This window comes from Nanorana parkeri, unplaced genomic scaffold (genome assembly GCF_000935625.1).
Source record: "Nanorana parkeri isolate BGI_ZX_2015 unplaced genomic scaffold, ASM93562v1 scaffold2146, whole genome shotgun sequence".
Classification (NCBI taxonomy): Eukaryota; Metazoa; Chordata; class Amphibia; order Anura; family Dicroglossidae; genus Nanorana; species Nanorana parkeri.
In genome coordinates, this window is record NW_017308414.1 from 113,693 (window position 1) to 125,948 (window position 12,256).

At 40.6% G+C, this 12,256-nt stretch overlaps 1 protein-coding gene across 1 annotated transcript; it reads right to left on the reverse strand.

Annotated features, from left to right (window-relative positions):
- Positions 1 to 3,499: 3,499 nt before the first annotated feature.
- On the reverse strand, positions 3,500 to 4,432 carry LOC108800866 (olfactory receptor 1496-like). Its single transcript, XM_018572848.1, has one exon. The coding sequence runs from the start codon at positions 4,430 to 4,432 to the stop codon at positions 3,500 to 3,502; it is 933 nt and encodes a 310-aa protein (XP_018428350.1).
- Positions 4,433 to 12,256: the final 7,824 nt, after the last annotated feature.

The window sequence follows — 12,256 nt, forward strand, 5'->3', positions numbered from 1 at the left end:
TTGTCCTCAAAACGAAGAAAGCCTGTGAGTCTTTTTTGAAGATTTGTCTGATATCTGTTCCACTGTTCTCAGATCCCCGCTGCCTGTATGTGCTGAAGAAGCGGGGTTCTGAATGGCCGGCCCTGTCTACCTGTACACCTAATTAATGTCTTGCAAACCTATACTAGATCCAAATGCTTACCCAAACCTTCTACATAGCATGGAATCTGTCAGAAAGCCAGAGCCAGAGTTCGAGTGTCACCGTCTGCGCATGCGCAGGCGCCTGTTGCGGACCATAGAGCCGTAATAGGAGCGGCGTCTTTGCGTGGTCGTGCGCTGCATGCTCACGTACGTGTGCGTCATGCACGTGTTTGCACACACAGAGGTGTCATTAACCGTTACTGACCCGGCTTGGACTACCCTCTGTTGTTGCTTGCTCCCTGAAGACCCCGGCTTGTTTTTGACCTTGATTCTGCCTCACCCCTTGTACTACGTTGCTAGCTCATTGATGACCTCGGCCTGCTTGACGATCCTTCTGCCTTGTGTGTTCTGCTTCCAGCTTCCTCAGCTCATCTGATCTAGAGCCTTCTTGACCGGATCTACGCACTTCATATCATCTCGCAGACGCAACAGGCTAACCAGCCTCTGGCACCCTTGCCCCTCTGTGCTCCGGCGCCCCTGTGACCAATTCAGGTGCTCCGGGACCGGAGCTGTGAGAGAGGCCGCCCTCGTCAATTCAGACTCCCCTAAGGTACGTGACAGTATTCAGGGAAGCAAAACAAACGACAAACGCACTCAACAATTTGTTACCAGTTATACAGTAAGGTGCACACGAAATGGGCTTTGAACAGTAGAACAGCAGACAGGCATCATGGCACACTCACAAACCATATATACATATATATATAAACAACAAAATCCTATAAAGTCACTGTATTAAAAATTCATTAAAATAAGAACCACATAGTTTTTTTAAACACACTTTGTTTTACAGTGTGTGCAGTCTATATCTGTATTGTCACACTTCCCTGTGTGATGATCCACTCCAATCCACTCCGAACCTCTCCAATAAAAGTCCAGCTCACTTGTTCCGTGCCGTTCAAGCAACGTGTCTTTACTTCCTGTTGATCTTTTTCCTTTGTAATCCCTGCTTTTGCTACCACCAACCTTGTTCCCTGTGTTTCTGTATTCCCTTTTCCTCTCAGTGAGATCCTGTACATCCTGCAGTGGATTTATCAACAGCTTCTTCAGTGAGTCCTTGCACCTGTACCTTCTTGTGTGTCTGTGTATAGGCTTCAACCCTGCCTGCTGTTGTATGCACGGTGCTGCAACTAAACTTTATGTGTGTGTGGGTGTGCACAACCTCGAAGGTGTCCAGCAGCCAATCATCCTCACCATTAGAGGCTCTGTCGAACTCTGTGCCTCTAGTGCGGGCCCCGTTAACGCACAGACACCTACTTCCTGTGTTTTCATCCCAGACACCATATTTTGCATTCTACTCTTTGTCATTTTGTGTGCCCCGGTCGCAGACCGTGAATATGTGTACCTTTAGAATATTCCATTTATACAATGCACAGCATCACATTGTATATAATTCTTAAATAACCATTACTCTAATTTTCTAATTAGTCAGCACTTGGTGGAGAGCAAACAGCCGAAGGGGACATTCAATGGTGGACATCAATGTTCATATGGACGGGGCTGCTGTACCATATCAGGTTGGGAAACCTCAGATAACTTGCAAAACAAAAAAAGAGAAATGGTTCCTTGTTCTCGTGTAAAAACGTTTATTTGTCCAGAGATAAAAACTGAATAAAATGATACTCACAAAGGGTGTCTTAAATAAAGCGTTTTTCAATTAAACCGAATGATGCCGGCATGAACTACATCAGACAACTGAACATGTGGACCAGAACCTTGGTCTTGCTGAGGCATTTCCAGGCTAATACCCTATTCATGAGATGATTTTTATCAGGACAAATTGTTTTGCTCTACACAATGCACAGTATAACATTATATATAATTCTACAATACCCATTACTCATGAATTGTTTTCAGGACAAATTGGTGTGCTCTACGATTGTCAACTTCGACTACACTTTGTTCAACGTTAAAGTTTGTGGAATTGTACAATGTTTGCCTATACAACAACTGCCTATAAATTACTATCATAACACATTCGTGTATGGATGTGAGAGCCAACTCAGTACATTTGTGTGTGCTTGGAAAACATTACAAACACCAGAGTACTGTAGAGCGTATATAGCTTTTGTCATGCTTTTTCATTTTTATGTCTAAAGAAAATTCAAACAGATGGAAGGCATGGTATTGTAAAAGAAAGATAGCAGAGAACAAAGCCCTGAAAATAACAAATGTTCTGGGGTTTCATAACATCTTGAATCCTTACAAATGCAACATGAATACTTCAAAGATGAGAGGGACAATAGTGCCAGCATTGCTGCAAGAGTTAGAAGCAGAAAGTCAAAGATGAGGTTGTCACGCAGTCACTTGCTAGTATGTCAACTGACTCATTTGCTTGCTTTTCAACTAAATTGCAATACCTATTTAGGGTGCATTCACACCACAAATGTACTTGCAAGTCAACAGGGGGTGCAGTGACTTGCAATTGAACCTTCCTATTCTCTTTTGAGCTCTGGTGGAGTGTGAACTTTGCATAGGTTTTAAAAAATGAGGTGAGAATGCATAAGTGGCCCCAAGCACTTGTGCTGTTCTGACAAGTTGCACACCTGATATCTCGCTAAATTGGGGACAGGTAAGTTTTAGACTGACAAAGAATAGGATTGCAGTTACATTTTAAGTCTTCTCATGTTGATCACTGGCTAGGAGATATGGTGGTCAGTTCATTTCCTTGCGCAGTCTACACAAAAAAGGATACATGTAAATGATGCATCCCATAGCTTCTTTACATGTGTATTTATTATAAAGATCACATAAAAATTGTTCTGCACAATGTATATACTCTTTGTTCAACCAAACATGCTTAACTTTCAAAGGTCTAGCTAACCTTACTTGCACTTAAACAGTATATTTCAGTCAACTTTCAGTGGATTTAAAATGCTCCACCTATTCCTTTTGCTTTCCTTTCAATGCTTTCTGTATATGATGGCAAGGCACCATGCTTAAAGGGCAGAGCCATGACACCTTTAACTGTTAGTTCTTCCTCAGTTGGGGGTGGAAGCTCACTATTAAAGTTGGGTATGTGGTTTTTTTTTACCACTGCCTTTCCAGGCAGAGGCAAATACTCTCTTAGAAAGTTGTCATCCCTACAAGTGTTATTTGTAATATTTGTAATATTTGGAAAATTGTCTGTTGACAATGAAAAATTTTGGATTTCCCAAATGGGCCACCTGGACAAATAGAGAGAATTAATTTCTTTAGTGGAGACACACGGTACAATAAAAACATTGTCGGGGTTTACATGTTTTCATTAATAAAAAAAGTTTTGGCCTTAGATAAACTTTAAACCATTTGTACATTTTGATGAATAATGGAATGACATTTAAAAAAACTTTCTGATAGTTTTTCCGGCAACCTTTTTCAAGTCCTTATTTCTCAGGCTGTATATAATTGGATTCAGCAGTGGTATGACTACAGTGTACAGTAATGACAGGTATTTAGTGATGTTCCATGACTGTCCTCTACTAGGTACCAAATAAACACAAACAATGGTACCATAAAATATGGACACAACAGTCAGGTGGGAGCTGCATGTTGAGAAAACTTTTTGTCTCCCAGTGATGGATGGGATTTCAAAAATGGTGACTATAATGTAAACATATGATACAATGATGACAAAGAATGGGATGATAGCAAAAACGACACTCAGTACTGTTGCTTCTAGTTGAGCAATGCTTGTATCTGAGCAGGAGAGTTGTAGAATCGGGTCAAGATCACAGAAAAAGTGATCAATGACATTGGAGTTACAAAATTGTAATTTTGATACGGTTAAAGTGTGAACAAATTCTGTTACAAAGCTTAAAGTCCAGCATATGATGATCATTATCCAGCAAAGCTGGTGATTCATTAACAAGGTATAATGCAATGGCTTACAGATGGCCAAATACCTGTCATAAGACATCACTGTCAGAAGAAGACATTCCAGTGTTTCTGTGGCAGCAAAAAAATAAAACTGGGCAATACAATCAGAAATTGATACTATCATAGTATTTTCCACCAAAGCAGCATGGAGTGTGTTAGGAAGAACATCAGTTGTTAATAAGATATCTGATACAGCAAGCTGAGCAAGGAAGAAGTACATGGGAGATTGGAGGGTTTTGCTGTAGGACACAAGTGTGATGATCAAGAGGTTCCCACATAGTGTTATGCAATAAATTATTAGAAAGAGCAAAAAGACCAAAAATGTATTTTTTTCCGGAATGTGAAACCCTTCAAAGAGGATTACTGTGGTCACGGTCATATTTTTCTCACCCATAATCTGAGGACAGGGTAAATATGTATCTTGCAGAGGGTTTGTCCTGACTCCTGAATGGTGGGGAGGGGCAAAAAAAAGCAGAATGTAAGGACAGATAGCAGTCTTTGACAATAATTACTAATAATGCTTCCTGTGCCATATTTATTTAGACAAACAGTGCTATGCAAAATGCTAGTGTCCATTGCGAGCAATCTGAAATACATCAGCTATAGGTTTTGCCCAAAGGACTGTACTTTGCACTTTGCTGATTGATACTAAAAAGAGAGTTATGTCATGTTATATATGACTAGATGCACAATGTTAAAGACTCTCAAGTGTTTACAATTGGCAGTTGTTCAATGTCTGTATACAATAAAGAAAAAAAAGTGTGACACATTATGCTGTTATAAAGCATTGCATGGCAAATAATTTTTCAAGAGCTTTTTAAAAAAATTAAAAGCAATACTTTTAATATCCAAGCTTTGTCACTAGGTTTAATTTGCTAAAACACCAGTATACAGATAATATAAATTTTTTTAAAGTGACAGTTATATTCAGCCAGTCAAATGTCTAAAATAAAGACCCCTATCCTTGTGGTAAAACTTTGTTAACGTAACTCTCCTATTTTGTTATTTTTATTTAAACAAAATTCTGTGTTTCAAAATTAACATTCTGAGTTTCAAAGTCAGAATTTGGAGTCTGAAAGTCAGAATTCTGAAATGCAGAGTCAGAATTTGGGCTTTTAAAAACAGAATTCTTACTATGAAATTTTGAGTTTGAAAATCTGAATTCTGAAGGTCAGAATTCTGACTATTAAACACAGAATTTTTGGCTTTCAAATTCAGAAATTTGTTTCATGAATATTTCCATATTACATACCAACCATTGTGTGAGAGTGTTTTAGCATTAGTCCTGTGTAACCTGGCATTGCTTTGGAAGATATTCTTGGTCATATCTGTATAAGAGCATTTTTAATTGTATTTAATTAAAATAATTTCAGTGTGCTCTGTTTCTTTTTTAAGCTTTGAAATTTTAGCTTATATCCCTTGTCAATTTTCATATTTTACTTACCGAAAGCAGCATGTAAATATTTGCCCACTAAATGTTGACATTTCAGGTTATTGTGTGCTTTTCTGAGTACTGTGTCTTATATAGGTAAGTAGAATTAATGATATAGCACCACTGGGAATATGAAGGCCTTCCTGATATTTTCATGGGATCTATAATTATAAGAACATTCATGTTAGATGTTTTTAATTCTGTTCTAATTCTAATTACCAATTGTTTGTTTTTTTTTTAACCATAGTTTTTATTCAACATTTTGCACAATACAGGTGATGAAAACCACAGTTGCAAGACCCATACAATGTAATGTGTCAGAGGACAAAATAACAGAAGAAAACATGGCCAAAGACCAATATTTGCATAGGTGTATCATAAGCCAGTTATGTAAAGCCAGTGGGCCCTGAAAATTCTAGTGACAATACAAATTAGTACATTTAAGGCACCTATTATAATAGCGAGGTAAAGTAGCGGTTATTGTGCACGTGCCGTACAAAGCTGTGATAGTACATGGGTCAGTAAACGACATATAGCTTCGGGGAGGAGAAAAAAAAAGGGGGGGAAGGTGTAACACTCTAAGGGGAAAGGGGAGAACATGGGATAAAGTAAATAATAACAACAAATCTTGGCATTACAATGTTAAGGTAGTATTTATACTATTAACTTACTACAAATTTAACGTATTGGACCTGACAAAGGCTAGGTGGTGCAGAGATCATATACATATGGGAAGAAGAGGATACTGAATAGGACATATTTGCCTCAGGAGTACTGTGCAAGCATGACCCGCTTGTGGTAGATGATTCCTTCACACCATTCCAGAGCTACAACGTTTGTCATTCATCCAGCAGCCCCAGTCTCTATTCCCTGAGATGAGCTCTGGCAAACAGAAATTCAAAATGCATATGTGTGTTAAGTGTGTCAATCATCATTGACAGGGTTGGGATGGTCTGCTGTTTCCACAGCCTAGCTATAACTAGTCTAGCTACTCTGAGTATATGTGTCATGAGCACTCGCAATGAGGGGGGCCAGTCCAGTATACCAATCCCGAGGAGGGCCATCTGTGGGGTTATCAGGGCATTTCAGATGAGTGATGTCACTAATGAGTTTAAAGACTGAGTCCCAGAATGGAGCAAGTGTAGGACAGTGCCACCAAATATGGTGAAGTGATTCTGTCCCACCACAATTACGCCAACATAGTGGGGATGAGGTTGGAAAAAACTTGACCAACTTATGTGGGGTATAGTACCAATTGTGCAGCAGCTTCTGGGTGGATTCCCAATCAGATAGACATCTAGAGGCCTTTAGAGACCAGGCCATCCTGCGATACCACTGCTCAAGATGTACTGAGACTCCCAATCCCTTTTCCCACAATGTTATCGAGGAAAGTTTAACCTCAGTCGTGGGAGTAGTTAACATTTTGTAGAAAAAGGAAATACCTTTCTTGTTCGAAGATGTTTTATAAAAGAAGGCTATCACACTTCTCAGTTGAGTAGAATGTTTGAATTTTTTGTCTTGGACAGGAAATGTCTAAATCTAAGATATTTGTAGAAGTCTCTGACAGGAACATTAAATTGTTGGCATAGAGTGTAAAATGATTTCAACAACTCGTCGAGAATAATTGACCCAGGTGTGTGATACCACATGCCTTTCATTTGGAAATGCCCAGGTCAATAAGAACATAATCCAGAGTATCCAATGGTATGTCACATGGACATTTCCAAGTGCTTGTGGAAGGGGTGAGGCTTAAAAATGTCCACACCCTCATAGTAACTGTAACTGTATCTAGGTAGTGTTTAGGTGGTGTGTGGTTGAGAAGCGTAGTGTGCAGCAGCAGGTTTAGGTCAGAAGAGATTATTGCTGATTCCATGCGATTCCATATTCTATCAGATTTGGGGGGACCACCAATGTCGGGTCTGGTCTAATATTGTGGCCTTATAATATTTTGTGATGTCCGGGGCTCCCAAACCTGCAAAGGATTTAGGTGTGTATAAGATGCTTTTCTGGATTCTGGCCTTCTTACCTGACCAGATAAAGGAGTCCAGAATACTTGACGGTATTGGAATTGGCATTGCTCTAAATAAGTATAATATGTGAGGGAGTACAAACATTTTAACCAGATTTACTTTACCCGCCCATGAGACAGGGGGATGGCATAGGTTTTTACAAAGCTCCTTGACTTTATGCAGGAGAGGGGAGTAATTTAGAAGAAACAATTTTGTGCTAGGTGAGGTAACCTGTACCCCTAGGTAAGTAAAGGAGTCAGAAGGAGCCCATGAGAAAGGACAGATGGATGTGATATTACGCTTACATTTAGGTGAAGCACTAATTAGTAACATTTGGGATTTGGCGTGGTTAATTTTGTACATGGAGACTTCGCCGAACCAGCAAAGTATTTGTTGCACCGCCAGGAGTGATTGTAAAGGTCAAAAAAAGGATATCATCATCAGCGTATAATCCAATCTTATGTGTGCAGTTATCAATTTGTATGCCATTGACCTCTGAGGATTGGCCCTGAGCCCTGAGGTCATCACTCTGGCACTAGGGGTAGTGTAGAGAGCTCCAATCGCCGAACCCAGAAAGTCAGTGATCCCGAATTTGCGTAAGACGGCTCTGAGGTATCCCCAGTGCACCCCATCAAAAGCCTTCTCTGCGTCTAAAGATAGAAACAGAGAAGGCAAGTTTGAATGTTCAGCATATTGGAGGAGATCTATAAGTCTCCTAGTACCATCCGGTGCTTGTCTACCAAGCACAAACCCCACTTGGTCTGGGTGGACAAGGTGCGGAATAATATGCATTAGTCTATGAGCTATTAATTTGGCATACATTTTTAGGTCTGTGTTCAAAAGCGAGATGGGTCTATAGTTAGCTGGATTGTCAGCAGGCTTATTAGATTTGGGGATAGTCACTATAAGCGCTTCCAAAGACTCCTTAGGGAGCTGACCAGAAGTAGCAGCCTCATTCCCTAACTGGCACAGATGTGGGGCCAGTGTAGTGGTAAATAGTTTGTAGTATTCCGCACTGAAACCATCAGGTCCTGGAGCTTTGTGCAAAGGTAGGTCATAGATAACCTTGGTGACCTCCGATATCAATAAGGGCTTAGAGATGGCATTCGAGAAATCAGAGGGAAGTAAGGGGTGTTGCACTGAGTCCAAAAATGTATTTATGTCCTCTAAGGTGGGACTAGGGGCATCAGATGAGCCCTGTAAATTATATAATGTGGAGTAAAATTTGGCAAAGCTATATCTAAAGGATTTGACAAATGCATTGCAGAGTTATCTGTCAGGTACGATATTCTCTGGGACTCGTTTCTACGTTTAAATTGCTTAGCTATAAAAGCCCCTGCTTTATTACCCTGGCTATAATAATTAAGTTTTAGTCTTTTAATCATAAAGTCATGTTGGTTAGTTAGGAGTAGGCTGAGTTCCTGTCTCAGGGAACGTATATCTTGTGTGACTGTGGGTAAGGGATTCGCTTTGTTTCTACATTCCAGAACCCGAAAGGGAAAGGATAGAAACTATTGCCCCATTTTGTTTCTTTTTCTCATGAGCCCCTATTTTAATCAGAATACCCCTTACAAAGGCTTTATGTGCATTCCACACAGTAATTGGACTAGTTACAGATGAAACATTGGTTTCAAAAAATGCAGCTAATTCAGACCTGATAGACCCCTGGTGTTTCCCTATAGATAACAGACTAGTGTTCAGTCTCCATATACTAGAGGTCCCAGGATGTGAGTCGGGGAATAAGTGAATAGAGACCGGGGCGTGATCAGACCAACTGATCAAACCTATCTCTGCTTTTGAGATCTGTTGGAGAGTATGCTTATCCACAAGGAAGCTATCTATTCTATATATGAGTTTTGTGAAAAGGAAAAAAAAGGTATAATCCCTCTCAGTGCCATGTAGGCATCTCCAGGCATCGCACAGATCATTTGAAGTAAGCGTAGAGGGGAGGACAGAGTCTCGGCGTCTTAACTTATTGGAAGTGTCCAGGGTTGCGTCAATAATCGCGTTATAGTCATCGCAAATAATTAAATTACCCCGACGGGAAGCAGATATTGTCTGCATCAGGGAAGCAAAAAATTTCCTCTGACCTGAGTACGGGGAATTTAGGTTGACTATTGTCATAAGGTGTTTATCAATAGTAGCATCTAGTATAATGAATCTGCCATTGGGATCTAACAGTACGTCATGTTCTTGAATCGTGATAGAATTCTTAACAGCTATCATCACTTCTTTAGTTTTTTTTCCCGCATTGGCAAAATAGTAGTGAGAAAATAGTTTTCTTTTACAAACAGGGGGTTTTTCCCTATGAAAATGCATCTCCTGGACACACAAGATATCGCAGCGAAGAGATGTTGCCTGTCTCCAGAGTATAGAACACTTATTAGGGCTATTAAGTCCCTTAGCGTTAATAGAACTAATGATGAGCGGCATGAGGAGTTAAAACGTGATGCCTGTAGGTGTCGCCACCACACTGTAGTGAAACATATACATTGACAAGAGCCTTTTCAGGAACATTAGATAGATGTAATATAATGGTACATAGCTGAAAGCAGGTAAGTTATCAATATAAGCCAAGCATATCTATCTAACAGGAACTACTCCCTTTGGTAGGAAGCTCCTTAAAGAAAAAAATATCTTAACAAAAAACATATTAACCAAAAACAACATAGTGTGCTTAGCACACAAAAATGAGGGGGAAATAGTAGTTCCGTCCGTGGATAGAAATCCATGAGTCTCCTGGGACCCTTGGACTTAGTTTTGCCTTTGGACATGTCGGCGGGGATATCGGCACTCAGGAAAGTGTTGAGACAGTTCCGCCTGGTGCCTCAGCTAGCAGGGAGTTGCTGTAGTAACAGATCACAAAGCACAGCTCCGGTTCAAGCGGCCATATTCTTCCGCAGCCAAACTACACCCCCACAAGTTTACCGGTCCTCACCTTTCTTCCCCACATCCAATCGCTATCCAAATCCTGCCACCATCACCTTTGTAACATCTCCAAAATACGCCCCTTCCTCACCAATGAAACCGCAAAACTACTCATCAGCTCGCTTGTTATATCTCGTCTTGACTATTGCAACTCCCTCCTCATTGGCCGACCACTACACAGACTATCCTCCCTTCAGTCTATTATGAATGCAGCTGCCAGACTCATCAACCTAACCAACAGATCAATGTCTGAAACCCCCCCTCTGTCAATCCCTGCACTGGCTTCCACTCGACAGAGGATAAAATTCAAAATATTAACAATCACTTACAAAGCCATCCACAACTCCGCACCCGGCTATATCTCAAACCTGGTCTCAAAGTATCACCCTAACCGTCGGCTCCGCTCATCCCAAGACCTCCTGCTCTCTATCTTCCTTGTCAAATCCTCCCATGCTCGCCTCCAGGACTTCTCTAGAGTGTCTCCCATTCTCTGGAACTCTTTACCCCAACCTGTCCGCAGTCACCCACCTTGACTGCCTTTAGGCGATCCCTAAAAACTCATCTCTTCAGGGAAGCCTATCCCACCTCAACCTAACCGCTCAACCATCACATTCTCAAATAATTCATCCCCACACAGCTCCCTCCTCATGTATCACTTCCTCCTCCCTTTTAGATTGTAAGCCCTCATGGGCAGGGCTCCCATCTTGTCTTGATTTGTATTGTGATTGTAATGTCTTCCTTATATTGTAAAGCACTGACCAAACTGTTGGCGCTATATAAATCCTGTATGATAACAATTATAATAACCCTTTCAGCAAACTGCAAACAACTTGAGTTCAGGTCAAACTCATAGTTAACCCAAACTTAATTCCTACTGTGGATGAACTTTGATTTGGGTGGATTATGGGCTTGACCCAAACCCAAGCTGTTTGCAGCTTTACAAATTGATAAACAAGTTGCAAATGGGCGGAGCAAATCACAAAACATTCCTCAGCGCACCCTCCAGGTAGACAGCCACAAATCTATGTTTAAGCTTTGAAACTCTTTTGGTTCTCCATCAGGTCCCCTTCTAGTGATTGACAGCAGCAGAGGGCGGGTGCAATAGCTAGTTTGCTATTGGCTATTGCAAAGTGAAATAGCCAATAGGAATCTAGCTATGCATTCCTATGGTGTTTTTTTAATTTTATTTTTATTCTGACGGTAGCAGAACAGCCCTGATATTAGAAAACAGTTGGGGCTAGCTGTCACTTCTAGCTCCGCCCAATTTTTTTCTATTTTATTTTTTCTATGCATTCCTATGGTGGTTTGTTAATTTTATTTGTTTTATTCTGACGGCAGCAGAACCGCCCGGCCAATAGAAAACAGTTGGGCGGATCTAGCTGTCACTTATTTTTCTACTTTTTTTAACTGTTTTTCTATTCTGCCCGGTACCACAGAGGTACCGAGCAGAATAGCCGAGCCGAATGCCGCACAGCGGAATTAGGCTTTTCACACACTGCTGTTCGGCATCTATGAGAATAGGCGAACAGCAACGAGTAGCCTTCTGGAGATTCGGCTCAGCTGATCCAGATGTTGAATCGGCTGAGTCGAACTCCTTTTGCACTTCGGGTCAGCCGGATAACCCCCTTAATTTTCATGCCTAATCAAGTTGATAAATACCAAATTAAAGAGCTAGAAGTGTACCAGAGGAATCCAATAGTCTACAGTTTAACCCCCAAAAAATATATGGACTTACCGATGTTTTGGAAGGATCAGTATAGTTTAAAACAGATACCAAGATTTTCTACTGAAGATAGTTAAAATATATTTTTATATTGAATAAAATATGCAACCTTTGATATATATATAT